This window comes from Colletotrichum destructivum, chromosome 2, assembly GCF_034447905.1.
Source record: "Colletotrichum destructivum chromosome 2, complete sequence".
Taxonomy (NCBI): Eukaryota; Fungi; Ascomycota; class Sordariomycetes; order Glomerellales; family Glomerellaceae; genus Colletotrichum; species Colletotrichum destructivum.
The window spans coordinates 4132687-4147131 of NC_085897.1; the positions used below are offsets into that span (position 1 = coordinate 4132687).

At 55.6% G+C, this 14445-nt stretch overlaps 5 protein-coding genes across 5 annotated transcripts; 1 reads left to right on the forward strand and 4 right to left on the reverse strand.

Annotated features, from left to right (window-relative positions):
* Positions 1-1163: 1163 nt before the first annotated feature.
* CDEST_03463 (uncharacterized protein) lies at positions 1164-3061 on the reverse strand. The gene is made up of 2 exons (XM_062919622.1): positions 1661-3061; positions 1164-1601 (listed from the first exon to the last, which is right to left on the reverse strand). The coding sequence occupies exons 1-2, from the start codon at positions 1725-1727 to the stop codon at positions 1471-1473; spliced, it is 198 nt and encodes a 65-aa protein (XP_062775673.1). The 5' UTR covers positions 1728-3061; the 3' UTR covers positions 1164-1470.
* Positions 3062-3460: 399 nt separating this feature from the next.
* Positions 3461-4673, forward strand: CDEST_03464 (Putative AMMECR1 domain-containing protein). Its single transcript, XM_062919623.1, has one exon. The coding sequence runs from the start codon at positions 3672-3674 to the stop codon at positions 4479-4481; it is 810 nt and encodes a 269-aa protein (XP_062775674.1). The 5' UTR covers positions 3461-3671; the 3' UTR covers positions 4482-4673.
* A 431-nt stretch (positions 4674-5104) lies between these two features.
* Positions 5105-6140, reverse strand: CDEST_03465 (uncharacterized protein). Its single transcript, XM_062919624.1, has one exon. The coding sequence runs from the start codon at positions 5966-5968 to the stop codon at positions 5465-5467; it is 504 nt and encodes a 167-aa protein (XP_062775675.1). The 5' UTR covers positions 5969-6140; the 3' UTR covers positions 5105-5464.
* Positions 6141-8284: 2144 nt separating this feature from the next.
* CDEST_03466 (Putative SET domain-containing protein) lies at positions 8285-9665 on the reverse strand (the record flags this gene model as incomplete). The annotated part of the gene is made up of 1 exon (XM_062919625.1): positions 8285-9665. One exon carries the CDS (start codon positions 9663-9665, stop codon positions 8376-8378), a length of 1290 nt encoding a protein of 429 aa, XP_062775676.1. The 3' UTR covers positions 8285-8375.
* Positions 9666-11289: 1624 nt separating this feature from the next.
* On the reverse strand, positions 11290-13788 carry CDEST_03467 (Putative acyltransferase 3 domain-containing protein). Its single transcript, XM_062919626.1, has one exon. It carries the CDS (start codon positions 13381-13383, stop codon positions 11833-11835), a length of 1551 nt encoding a protein of 516 aa, XP_062775677.1. The 5' UTR covers positions 13384-13788; the 3' UTR covers positions 11290-11832.
* Positions 13789-14445: the final 657 nt, after the last annotated feature.

A 14445-nucleotide genomic window follows, 5' to 3' on the forward strand; every position in this document is an offset into this window, starting at 1 on the left:
GCGCTTCGTTTTGGTCTCGTTGCATGTTCCCATAGGGACCTCATACCTTATAATTGTTGCAATGTTTCATCCGCCGTATGGTTCAAGCGACAGTAACTGGACAGTTAGGTAGAAATTCTCCGCATAGCGACTATTGCTCCTCGTTCAGCTATGCAGACTCTCACTGAGGGCATGATTACGTGGGCTGAATAGTCTGATCTGGTACTGATCCGCGTTATCCGTGCCCCATGCCAATTTCAAAAGACATCAGATCATTGTCAACATGAGCACTTTTACCGCCATCTGCCTTTCGTCGGATCGATAACTATCAACCAATTGGTCCAGAGTTTGCCCACGATCCAGAAGACTGGAAGGCAGCATCCATGGCCGTGTGAGTCTCGACCCAACGCGAACGAAACATCAGATTCAAACTCTATTGAATCTCCACTCGCATCAACTCATCAATTGTTACGGCCTATATGGGATTGCATATAGGCTGAGTGGAACGCTTCGAACGAGAAAGAAATGGCTTCTTCTGTGTGCAAGAAGACCCAAATAACAGAGCAGGCCATATAGGCAGGGTAAACTTGCAGCCTGGTTGTTCGAACTGCAAGTTCCATCATTGTAGCGTGTCAACAACATTGGCGATGGGAGGTTCAAATCCGGTATATCCGCGAACAGACAGCCGCGTTGCCGGAGACCCGGTCTATCATGCCACATTCATAATATGCTAGCGGAGCTAGTGTGTTGCAAAGAGGTCTTGGGACTGGCTTCGCAAGCTGAAGCGTGGCTGAGTGACTAGACGGATAGCCGACGCCGGTTCGCCATCGTGCCCCATCCGTCTGAAGCGTCTTGTGCTCGTGCTTCTCAAGGCGACCCCTGCCGCCCGCCAACCGGGGAGCGGAATGGATTGCTTGTTTAAACTTACACGCAAGTTATCCCCCCCTCCCAACCGCTGGGAAAAATAGCAACAGTCAGTCTCCTCTTTTGAACAGAGTTTGAAGGCCGTTCGTCTGTCTGTCTGCCTCGCCGAGTCAGTTTGACGTGTGAATGGCAGCTCGGCAGGGCCGCATTGATTGATAGACATCATGCCCAATGCGCTTTGCCGCACGCGCTTTTGTGGTGAACTGTGGATGCTTTACAAGAGGGAAGGAACGATAGAAGAAAGAAAAAGACAGACAGCCAAGCAACCGAATGTGTGCCGACTGTCTGCCAAGGTATATTCAGAATTATCTGCCACAATTGGCCAGGGGAGAGAGTGTCACCCAAACTCGATGATTCCGGTCCCTAATCACAATGAAGCCAAATCGGTTTGATTGATTTGCCATGGTGCATGCCTAAAATCGCCCTGTAGTCTCCCGGATCCCTGGTACTGCCGCCCAATTATGAGTTTGGATTTTATAGCACTGCGTATTGTAGTTGCAGCTCGTATGTCGGACTCTCCAATCGTGCCCTCCTCTTTCTTTAAGCCGAGCGTTGAGGCCTGTTTTCTTAGAGTCCAGCCTCCTTGTTGGCCTGGTAGACGCCGGCGGTGTTGAAGGGAACGATGTTGCCGTTGGCGTCAGTCATGGCGGCCTCGTTGACGGGGACTGTGCTTGGGGGGGCCTGACGTTTGTCTGCCACTGTTGGAAGATGTTAGTATACGCCCATTCCCGAGTCCGATTTGTGAAAGATAACGTACTGTTGGTGGGAGCGGCAGCAACGAAGGCGGCAGCGACGGCGAAGAGAGTGAAAACGGAGTACTTCATGTTGATAGCGGTGAATCTTTGGTCTCTGAAATTCGAACGAATGGTCGGCCGGCGACAAGCAGATATGTTATACAAGGAGAAAAGATTGATGGGAAAAGATCAAGTACGGCTAGAGAGTTTTGGCTTGAGTAGTGTAAACAAGAAGGAAACAGAATAACGGGGAAGAGACGCACCTATTTGTATGTCATCGACGGTCTACGCAAGTACCCAGGGAAGGGGGGTGGGTGTCGGCCAGTACTCTGCGCCAAGTATCACCATCTATACCATACATCATACCGACACGCTATAAGGGAGGGAGTCTCGACATGGCAACGCACGGTTCTCCCTGGCCACTCACAGGACTGCCATCCAAATCTTTGCATGGGAGCCAACGATCAATCCGCCTCTCCCGCGCCAGAAGTTGAGACCAGCCGTCCGGGCTTCCTCACGCCCGGTCCCATCCCTGGCCCATCGCGTAGCCGCAGCCTCAACTGCCTTGCCACCCACCCTCGGGGAGAACAAGAGGCAGCCGCAAACAGACCCAAACAGTCAAAATGTCCAACGAGTCGAAGAAGGAAAGCAAGGGACGTCCCAGTGTGTCATCCGCACTAACAGGAACCGCGCCAAGACATTTGATCACGAAGTTGAGAGAACCATGGTCCAAGGACCCAGGACTGGCCCCAATCCCCTTCCATTCTCTTCCTCTGGCCCTTCCCCAGGTCCATCTCATCCCGCCTCTTTGTCTGGAGCCGCTTGCACGCCCCAAATCCATGCCAGGGAGGTGGGTTGGGGATCAGCGTCTGAGAGAGGTTGATCGCAGGAGAATGAGGGCTCCAGAGGGCGATGTGGGCGTCTGAAACTGGGCTGTGACAACGAAGCCGCGTAGCACTCTGTATCAACGGCCCACTAGCTCAAAGGCGAGTGCCATATCGCAGAGAAAGAAGCTCATCCTACGCCAAATTCCTCAACAACCCCTGTCACCCAAGGTTCGGGCGAGCGAAGATCACACAAGCAGACGTTCGCTTTCAGCAAGTTCCGGTAGCAAAGTCGAGCCGGCAGGGGGAGGCGGGGTTTTAAGACGACGCCTGATCCCCGGGTCCTGTTTGGCGCGCAATGCCAAGTCTTCACCCCTGTGTACCTTAATGTGAAGCTTAGCTTGGGTCGGGGGCGTTGAGGAGCTGTGGAATACGTGGGATGCGGGTGTCCGGATGGGTTTTTCTCCCAGAACAGACCGGTTCCAGGCGCCTTCTCTCACTCCTCGACACTGGATGATGGGATGAAGGGCGTTCGGACCAGTGTCACTCCCGTTCAGGAGGTGTTTCGAAACTGGCCAATCCTTGCAGCAACGACGTCAAGAAGGAGCTGACACAGGAAAATCGTTTGGGCGAACCGCGTGTATTTTTAGCTTTCGCTCAGCCTCCAAGCCACGTGCTGGCCAACGTGATTCCATTCTGGTTGCGCTTCAGCAAACCTAATTTATGCATCAGCCACCAAGTGTGCTGCTTCAGCCACAAGGGCATTAATACAGTTTATTCGTCCCCGGATACTTAGCACAGCACAAGCCAACTGCCAGCTGCACAAATACCTAGTGCCCAAATCGCGGGGTCCGTTATCTGAAGTGGGGTTGATTGGCCGATCCCCCCGTATTTTGGTAGCAGCCTGCCCCTCCCTGTGTAAGCCAGAGCTGCTGCTGCTGCTGCCGCTACCTGGTAGGTAAGTACCTTACATCACCTTCCCTTCCTTTAGGACGGAGACCTTCTCCCGCCTAATTCCTTCTACCTCACCTTACCTTACCTACTCCAACCTCCCGACGTTTGTCACTTCGCCCATTTCCGTTTCGTCCGCGTTGCCAGCCCGATCGACTGACACTACGGAACGCTCTGAAGCTCTACCCATCCACTCATTCCAGACACACCACTTCGCCACCGCTGCTCTTCCCGTGTGCTCCTCATTTGAAACGAGCCGATGGCTTCTGTGGAACACTGCCTTTACTGCTTTGAGGCTCTGGCTTCGCACCTGGAGAAGCGTCCGGGTCTCGCCCTCAAGGAGATTCAGCGATCATGGCCCGAATACGTAAAGACGCTCGGTGACGGCAGGGACGGCAGCAAGAAGCTCCTCCCTGCCTTGCAGCGCCTCGCCGACCCGGCGAGTGACTCGGCATCCGCCTCCTCCGGTTCCAGCTTCTCGCTGGCCGCCGAGACACCCGCGACGTCGACCAACTCCCTTTCCGGCGACGACGACGACGATGGACCCATCACCGAATCCCCGCTCTTCGTCACATGGAACACCATCTCACCAAGCTCGGGCCACCGCTCGCTGCGGGGTTGCATCGGCACCTTTGAGGCGCAGGACCTCGAGGACGGCCTGTCGAGCTACGCCCTCACGTCGGCGCTCCACGACATGCGATTTCCGCCCGTCGAGGCGTCGGAGCTGCCCTCGCTCGAGGTGGCCGTGACGCTGCTCACCGACTTTGAAGAGGCCGACGACGCCATGGACTGGACCCTCGGCGTGCACGGCCTGCGTATCAGCTTCACCCACCACGGCAAGCGGTATGGCGCCACATACCTCCCTGACGTCGCCGTCGAGCAGGAGTGGACCAAGGAGGAGACGCTCATAAGCCTGATGCGCAAGGCCGGTTGGATGGGCAGCAAGAGCAAGTGGCGCGACGTTGAGCTCAAGGTTGTGCGCTACCAGGGCAAGAAGGATTCGTTGGAGTACGGCGAGTACAAGAAGTGGGCAGACTGGGTCAAGAACAACAAGTCAAAGTCTGGCTGAGGGCATTTCATGCCGGTGATTGTGTGCCTTTTATGAAAGATCAGTATTGGCGTTGGATTTGCAAGGGCTTTGGGACATGCTTTTTGGGCGTCGTGGGTCGGATGACAGGCTACACGAGGATAGAAGACTCTGGTCTCCTTGGCATAGACAGAATATAGCCTTGGTGCGTCAATACAGTTTCATCACAACTCCGATAAAGTCGCGGTTCATGGTCATTGCCCGTGCTGCTGGGGAAAGTTGAGGGGCAAGCTCTTCCGGTAGCGAAGGACCGACGAGCCGTACGGAGCGTTCAACTCCTCTTACCGTTCGAGAGTTGGTTTGTTCTGGAACCGGGCGAAGTCTGACCGGGTTTTTCATTCAAATGCCACCAACGTCACCCCGCGCTCTGGGCTTTTCAATCGCACAAGCGGGCAATGAAGGAGCGGCAGAAGACAGATGGTTGGCCAGAACGTGGGACAAAAGAGCACATCTGCGATATGTCCGTCACAACATACTCCAATGTAGGCAAATGCTTCCTGTGACGAAACTCTCCAATATCACTCCAAGGGCCTGTCAAGCAGGATCAATATTCTTCATCGCGAGTATCAAATGTGCGCTGGAGCAATAACAAGATGGAGACCTCCGTGGCCCCAAACAAGTCACCGCAGCATCCCCTGGCGCTGCTGTTCGGGACCCATCTGTGAAGAAACATTCGGTAGAGTGTTGGCCAAGGACACGGGCACTGAGTGAATAATTGGGTAGGTAATAATCTATTACCTACCTGACCAGGCGGACTTGCAGAACGTCTTTTAACTGTGCAAGCGTTTCTTGGCAAATAAAAACAGAATCGTTACTTCATGATCGTGAGAATGTCCCATGCAAGCCTTTCTTACATGGACAAAAGACACCTTCGGGATCCCCGAGCATGTCGTACAAATAGCTGCGTTTCCAGCGTAAACATCCTCCCGTGCATTCCTTTTCCCGTGCGCGACAACCCTGCCAGACTAATACCTCGTTCTGCTCCGACTGCTCCGGTAGACGTTGGCGGGCGGCAACGGCGAGGCGCTCGGCCGCCTCGTCTCGTACGCGACAGGCTGGGAGTAGCGGACCTCGTCGATCTCGTACGACGGGCGACGGTGCTTCGAGCGCGACGTCTCGTGGTGGTAGCGGCGCTGGTGGCGCCTCCGGTGGCGGGCGCCGGGCGACCTGCCGCGGCGCCGGCGGTCGTCGTAGGGGTGGTCCTTCTCGGACCAGTCGCTGGGGCGGCTCCACATGCCGCAGGACTTGACGATCCAGAGGAGCAGGAGAAAGCCGGCGATGGAGCCGATGACGATGCCCGCGATGGCGCCACCGCTGAGCTCGTTGGACGCGCTCTCCTCCGTGGTCTCGGGGGTCGCGGTGACTGTTGTGACGACCTGGCGGGCGAGAAGGGCGCGGAGGGGCTGCGTAAGGGTCCTTGTCGGGGCGAGACCGGAACCGGCGCCGGAGATTGGTATTACTGGCGCCATTGTTTGTGATGGTGTGTGTGTGTGTGTGTGTGTGTGTATGTATGTTTGTGTAAGTAAGCGCGCCCTAGACTTGTAGCAGTGGCTGATATGGCGACTGCAGACGACAGCGATGTGTGAGGAGGGTTGACTCCCACGGGCAGACGCAGGTTCGGATGACAGCTCGCGCTCTCTGGCGAACGAGACGGGAGGAGAGGAAAGGAGGAGGGGGGACTGATGATAAATGCCGCGAGCTTAGTGACAATCAAATGACGACAATACATCCCAGAGCATAGCCGTTGAGAACAACTACCGTCTTGCTCGTTGAATCGAGCTGCCAAGAATCTTTCCCAGCATCCCTGGCGAGGAATGATGGCGCCTGCGGAGGGGTCCTGCCTGCAAGTCATGACTGCACGGCAAGTAGTATGGATGCGACAAGCAGGGGTATGGATGCCAAGAAGAACGAGTGATCTGAGCCCCCATCCCCATCATCGAGTTGAGTGGTTGGGGGCGGCGGTTCTGGAAGAGTGTGGGTGGGCACAATCAGAGGATTCTTGGACGAAGCCATCCCTTCGTTGCAAGGTATTGTAGATCTTGGACTCAGGCCGGTTCAACTATGCAGCTGGCGACTTGGTAGGTCTCAGGACGCGCCGAAGCGCTGCCTGCATCCCGGTGTTGGAGGGCGTTGACGCTTGCTCGAGCTGCTGTGAAGACTCAAAGTCGACATTGATTGACAGGGCTGTTTTTTCCCTTTGGGGGGGCCCCCGGTCCCACTTCATTCGGGACCATCGACACTATACTTTGGTGCGCTGTTTTTATTAATCTATCGAATTCACGGCGCAGGGAGGTCATTCGACTCTGTGCGACAGGCTGCATCCCGGTACTGAGCCGCCCCGTCAAAGCAGAGGTAGACAGTGCTTCAGAGGGACGTGTGTTGTTGTCTGAATCGACAGAGCAATGCCATTCTCCCTCTCATGTGGCCGGGCCCAGTTGGGGATGCCACACTCACCAGGCACCCGCGAGCCGATCTCCGTATCGAATTGGAGTAGAGTACATCGTAGGCTGGGCTAGTAGACAGTTGGTGATGCCGGGAGAAAGGTTAACCTCATCGGCAGAGGAAGAGGAAGAATTTATGGCAAAAAAAACACCATCACCTCTACGTCACTCACTGGTTAACACGGGGGCTGGTGGGCGAGAAGCCCGGCCGGTGCTTCTCGCGGCCGCCATTGGTCGATGCTCCGGAGTGGGTTCTCCGGCCGATACCCCCAACCGCTCCGCCAACATGCGCCCAACCTGTATTATTGCCTTGTCACTGTCAGTTTTTTCATCACAAAGACGTCTACGGAACCCCCTCTTGGTGGCTGCCACAACTTGAAAATCCCCTGGTTCCTGAGACTAGCTCGCATGTCTCTGATCTCGGTCCGTCCAGAGTTAGTGGGAGACATCGAGACAACACGATACCACGGCAGCACCACGACAGCGATTCCGGTGTCAGCGCCGCTGAAATCCTTCCATGGACCATCGCGGATTGACGGCGTTGCATCCGACCTGGAGACGGGCGCCTGCCTCGCCGTCTCTGTCACATCAGACCGTTCAACCTGTTGCACAATGCTGGTCGCGAAGCTGCTCGGGACCTCCTCCCCCCCGGCATGCGACAATACGGCACCGCGGACGAGTCATGCTTTTCAGCGAACCATTCCTTCACCGAGCTCACCGAGCGTGTCGGCGCCGAAATTCGTCGTCGAACCCAAGTGCCGTATGGGGACTTTTTAGCGGAGCCGAGCCCTCGAAATAACTGATCGTCAGGAACGCGCGCTTCCGCTTTAGGCTGGCGATCACGATGGCTTCCAGAACTCTTCTGTCTGGCCCGGGCTCCCAAATTGCAGGAGAATCCCGCATGGGTTCTTCCTTGGGACCCTGCCGGCGAGCCCTAAGGGCTGGAGTCTTACGAGACCGCGAGGGCCCCGTCGCCTAGGCTGGATGCGTGCATCACGGGGCCGATCTTGGGCCAAACGTTCTCAGTCTCCTGTGTCATGTTGAACAAAAGTACCACCGGCTCCCCCGACTGCTACGCGGTCTTCGACTTTTGAGAAACGGCGGCCCGCAGCCCGGGTTTGCCGAAAAGTTTATCGCGACGGGGGCCGGGGGCCAGGGACCCGACCTGCGCCGACATGGGTTGGTTGTCATCACGACACATGCGAAATTGCGTTTCAAGCAGCTGGGAAGAGGCGCACAAAACGCCTTCCCCCCCTCTTCTTTAACCACAAAAGGGTGGGTGAGGGGGGGAGGAAAATAATAATAAGTGACCAATACCGCATATGTGATCGTCAAATGTGTCCTTGGTTCCATTAGCCGGCATCCAAATCGCTCTGGCCCGGAGTATTCGCCCTGTGGCATCGCGAGGCAAGTCAAGCTCCCCGTAAAAACCGCATCACCGGAGCCTCCCCTTCCAGGTAAAGTGCTTCTTCGGATCCGCCGCCAACGCCCGCATGGCCTCGACGTCGCCCGTCTCGGGCCCGTTCTCGATCGTCCCGGCCTCCACCGCCAACCTGGCATACTTGACCGCAAGCTTGTTCCTGCCCAGCAGGTTGAAGTTCAGCGCCGCGGTGGTGTAGGCCCCGGCCATCTTGCTCTCCAGCCTCTCCTCGGCGTGCAGCTTCAGGAACCGCTCGACCGAGGCCGTCGTCACCGTCGCGCCGATGTCCGAGAGCCGCCTCTCAAGCTCCTCAATCTCCCACAGCCGCGCGTCCGACGCCGCCAACTGCTTCTGGGGCAACCCGCACTGCGAGCACCCGCACTCGAAGCCCCATGCCCGCTTGGCGCGGTGCTGCCGCACGGAGCGGGTGCTAAGCGGATCAAGGTACGAGATGGTCAGCTCCTCGCCGGGCTTCACGGGCCGGACGACAGTCGTGCGGTGCCGCAGGTCCGGCCCGATGCGGAAGGCCACGTTAGGCCGACAGTCGTGGTTGTACCGCGACACCTCGGGGAAGTTGCCGTAGTGATGGCCATCGTCCTGGGCGCCGGCGCCGCCGACGTCCATCTGGAACGAATTGGTCGCCATGATGTCGCTGACGCGGTGCCCGCCAAAGTGGCCCATCTGACCCAAGAAGCTCCTACGCGTCGCGAACGGCAGGAACCCCGCGACAGAGTCTAGGAGGACGTGGCGGTCCGCCGGGGGCGCCCGCTCGATGAAGGCGCGGTGGGCGAGAAGGACAGGCGGTTTAAGCATGACGGTATCACCGCGTGCGAGAGTCTTGTTGGCGATCATGCCCAGGCCTTTGCCCTCGACCTCTGTGATGCGGAAGGAGGGATTTCTCGATGAGGGATCGTCTTCAAGAGCCTGGGCGCCCCGTAAGGTCTGCTCCAAGACTTTTGCCTTCTCGACGTTCTCCGGTGTCGAGATGATGACGATTCCACGTCCGTTCGCGAAGCCGCGATTCGCGTATAAGCAGTAGCTGCCCGAGCATCCATGGGGCCCAGTCCAGCCCATCGGTTCGGGTTCCGTCGTCGTCCCATTTGGTCGCGTCCGTGTTTGTTCCGAGCCCTCGTCTTTCCTCTCTGATGGTGCGAACTCCCAGCTTGAGCATTCCAACAGCGACGACTTCTCTTCCAGCGGCGTCCAGGAGCAAGTCGGTGCCCCGTGCAAGTGCGCTTGGGCCTCTGATGCGACGCTGTAAGACGGCGCGAATGCGAGGGTGAGCAGCAACAAGGAAGAAACCATTTCTGCTTAAATGTCGGTCCGCCAGTTGACCAGCGAAGAAAGAAAAAAACCGAAAAAAAAGAAGAAGAAGAAGAAAAACGAGGGCAGTATTGGGAGATGAATGTTTCCTTGCTGTCGAAGCCCTGTTTGCGTTTTCTGTAAGGTCGAGTGACCTAAAGTTAAATGATATGACATTTGTGCCCCGGAATCATGGTGATGGGACGAAAGCCTGGTCCTGTCTTGGTTCCCCCCCAAAAGAACCCCCACTACTTAGTTTCAGCAAGGCGCCTGAAACCTCGAGACAGGAGATGAGCGAGACGATGGCGCATCTTGCATCGCCCTGGGGCGTTCATTCGTCTCATGTGCTCTTGGGACGTAGCAGCCCAGCCCGTTGGCTCAGGGACTTTTCACCTTGGCAGCGCAGCCGGCAATCGGTAGGTACCTTACCTTGGCTATCACAGCGGGCTGCACATCAATCCATCGCTGGTTTCCACCGTCCGCGCCCGTAAAACGCCGTCAACGACCGACGACATCTCCTAGAGAAACACGTACAGAGGTAGACAGTTTGAAGAAAAGGCTAGTTCCAGATGCTGTCGTGAAACGTTTGATTAAATGAGAAAGCTCCCGTCTGTTACACTACCGGCGTTCTAGCAAGAGCCCAAAGCCAGTATATGTCAACGTTATCCCAACAGCGCGGTCCTCAACAACAATCCTTCAAGACCTCATGCACTGGCCCCTCTTACAAGGAGCTATGCACTTAGCATGGATAACTCACAGAATTCGTATTAACTGTGTCTCTCCTTGATACTTTCTCATGTTTGATGTGCGGGAATAAGGCCGGTTGTTGCTGAGATAATATGGCATGCTTGGTCTTCTGGATGACGGACCATTCATCTCGACTGTTGAGGTCGAGCCAGTACTGCGTCAATGTTCGAGAAGAGTCTCCGGTGTTACCGATCTATCCCAGAAGAGTATCTATGCCAGATGTTGAGCATTCGGTTGTTCGAGGCTACAAGCGCCGTTTGATCAATGTCTGCTCACCTGTAGAGGGGATGGGACATGGGGGAACAACCAAGCCCATGGACTTGAGAGACAGTGGAAAAGACCAACTCGCACCAACCTTGACATTTCTTCTCACAGACATTTGGCACTGAGAGAGTTGGTTCAAGGTATAGATGCTGGATCAGGCTGCCAATATTCAACAAGTACGATGACGGAGACGAATACCACCAACCGCGTGACAGCAGCATGTGTTGGGGTATGCCGATCAATAATAGCGGTGTGTGCTGTGATGTGCATGTAACTGTCTAAGTGGTTTTAGTGTGCACCTATTAAATGTGAGTATCGATGGATTCATGGGATAGCTACGGAGCTGAATGTCATTTTGATGCATGCTGCATTGTTGGTTGTGGGAGAGCCTGGTCCTCTACTCTAGCGTCACCAAACCTCATTTGGACGCTGCCAGATCCGACCTCGAGAGCTATACGATACTTCTTCCCAACGGAATAAGTAACTAAGACGGATCATACAAGATTAAACGTATGATTGTTACTAGCATTTAGACATGATTTTCGAGAATCCTGAAGACCATAACCACTTGCGGATTATGCTGACAGACTACCAACAAATCTAAACTGTTTGATCTGGCGGAAGACCTGACTGACCCGAAATCATCTTATCGTGATCCCTGGAATGAAGTTCCAGCTGTATCCTTCCTAAAGAAGCTAGCCTTGAAGACCAACACGTTGGATTGGCCGGGCAGGCCAAGACATGAATCATCCTTTGGAACGGCATGCAGAATGCTTGTTTCCAACACGATACACTCCAATGCCTACTTCAACCGCAACCGTGCGTCTCAGTTGGCGTGGCCGGAGACCGTCAAGACCTAAATCCAGCATGGAAATAAAACACAACGCATGAGTAAAACTGACGACTGGCTGTCACGCCACGTGAATGGCACCTGACTGTACAGAGAGAGTACTGACGTGGTGAAGCTACTGTTCACCTGTTGTAAAATATCAAAACAAGAGGGGCACAAGTTCTCTCTATGGGATGGTGATATTGCTGGCTCTATAGCTATACTCGATACTCAAACCAAAACCACATCTAGGTTGCTTTATAAGCCGCAGGTGCCACCACAACAGTACCTGCCAGAACATACACACACATGCGGCGTGCAAAGACCCCGCTAGTCGTCCTGGGTGCAGAATGACTCGATCCAGCGTGATAGCTCGACGCTCTTGACATCGATCGTGCGCCAGAAGACGTCGCTGGCCCAGATGGTGGGCACTCCCAGCGTCAGCAACCCGATGAACCACGCCACCATCCGCCCCCACATGCCGGCTTCGTCTCTGCCGCCAACCAGCGCCCAGACGTAGGGCATCCAGCGATGCTCGAAAACGTCCAGGACAGGGCCGTGGCAGAGGTACAGTGCGTAGCTAATATCAGCGAGGTACTGCGCCAACGGTGTGATGAACAGGTTCTGCAGCACCTTGATCTGCTGCAAGGCGGCAACGATCTGGACGGCGCCGAGGGCATACCAGGGGAATGCAACAAGGTCTCCACCCATCGTGAAGTAAGGCTCCATGGTGTTGCGGAAGAGCGGCGCTATGCCCGGCGTGATATCGTTGACCTGATCCGGCCATCCAGCAACGAAAAGGGCGAATATAAGGTTGCCAAGAAGGAAGGCCTTGAGCACGAGCGTAGTGACGGAGCTCGACCACGAGTTGATGCCGCCGCCGATGGCCCCCGTGTCGGATGCCGCCTCCTTGTCCTCGACGGCCGCTGCAGCGGCAGCGCGCTCGCGGCGGGCCTCCTGAATAAGACCAACCTCGGCGAGGACCATGCCGCCAAAGAACTCAAACGCAGCCCAGTGGCCACACTTGAGGCAATAGATCATGATACCAACCACAGATAACAGACGTAGGTACGTCTTCATACGACTTACACCAACCAGAGTGACAAACAATAGCAACGAGTTTGAGAACTCAATAGGAATAGTCCAAAGGTGAACGTCGTAGGGGAGGAACTGGGTAATATCCCACTGCCAGCTGAAGGTGATCTTCCAGAGACCATTCTTCCAGTCCACCAGCTGCTCCCACAGCGTAGGCAAGGGCTGTCCCATCCAACCCAAGCGGATCATAATCATGATGATAAAGGTAGAGGCAGTTGTAGGCAGGAAGAGGCGAAACCCCCGGCGAAAAACGCTGCTTGAGAGGGTGCGATGGAGCGCTTCATAATTGTGTTTTCTGACGAGTTGTAGAGACTTGAGGGAGAGGACGAAACCCGAGATAACGAAGAAGATGTGGACCATGGGCTTGCCGCTGTAAATGACACGCAAGAAAGGCAGCTGCAACGGCGAGGAAGCAACATGATCGTTTTCGTCGGGGATGCCGTATGGTCGAGCGAGGTAGTAGCCAAAGTGCGGGCCTGAGTAGTGACAGATGAAGACAATCAGGGAGGCGACGCCGCGTAGGCCGTCAAGCCATGATGTAGCATAGAGGCGTCGGCGCTGGTGCTTGTCGCTGGGTCTCAGCCTCCTCTGGACGAAGGAGGGCAGCAGGAAGAAGAGAATAGCGGTGAGTTTGGCGAGGAAGGACTTTGACTGCGGCGTTGGGCTCGATGAGGCGGGTAACGAGGGATCGGACTGAGGGGTTGCGTCCGATAGCAGGGAGTAGGAGTAGGTGGGGGAGAACCGAGCGACAGCTCCGCGAATGGAGCGAACGGCGAGGGAGATCATAGCGAGGGCAATGGCGATGGTGAATGTGATGGCATTCCTCCGGAGAGGTGGTCGCAATCGGGTTAGGGATCGATCAGAAGTTCACAAGCGGTCGTGGTTGTCGTGCTACTCTTTCTTCCCTATCCTCTTGCTGTTTCCTGGTCGATCGTCGACAGTTGAGCAGGACGAGGCCGTTGGTTAGGTGGCCTTGATGAAGCGTGAAGACACCAGGAGACGGGTTGGGGGCGTCGAAGGAGTAACGGCGCGCGTGTCGAAGCAGACACGTAGGTAGACACGCAGAGAACAAAGAAGGCGTGTGCGAAGAAGGGAAGTTGGACTTGGGCCGATTACTTGGGGCGACAAAGGTGAGAAGGATGAAGGATAGGATGGTCAAGTTGTAGGTAATTTCATTTGTATTAGCGTATTAGCGCCGGGGTGTGTGATTGCGGACCTACCAAAGTAGCAAACCGAATAAGGTAGGTGGTACACGTCAGGCGAGGCGGGCGGTATGCAGGTCACCAGGGGGGCACAGCGCCGGTTGTAGGGCCCCGGGGAAGCCCTGGGGGAGACCATGAAGAGTCAATGGCAGCACGGATACTTCTACATGAAACGGGAAATGAACAATTTTTTGCCTCTGCATCTCAGAAAGTAAACAACACATTACCTGGCGACATGGCGGTCTCTGGCCTCTAAGAATCCCGATTCAATGTCCAGGCTAGGCCCCCGCTGCTGCTGTTGCTGCTGATCAGTCGAAAGAGAAGTCGCCGGGCCTCGAGCTGTTTACAGCAGGCACTTGGCTCAAAGTAGTTTACCGCCGAAAAAGGGGGATTTGGGGTCCGTCCAAGTGACAAAGAACCACCCTGGAGCGAGACAGACAATCAGGCAATGAAATCTCCTTTCGAAACTCTTCTTCCTCTTGGCCTTTTCCCTGCTTGGCCGTTACAATTATGCTTTGTTCCGAGACGGGGGTAGGAAACCTTAGTTTGATATGTACCCGCCCGTGTCATGACTTGGCCCGCCATCTTTCCCCACGGGCACACCCCTGGACCCTTGAAGTGAAGTTGGCAACGACTCAACCCAGTC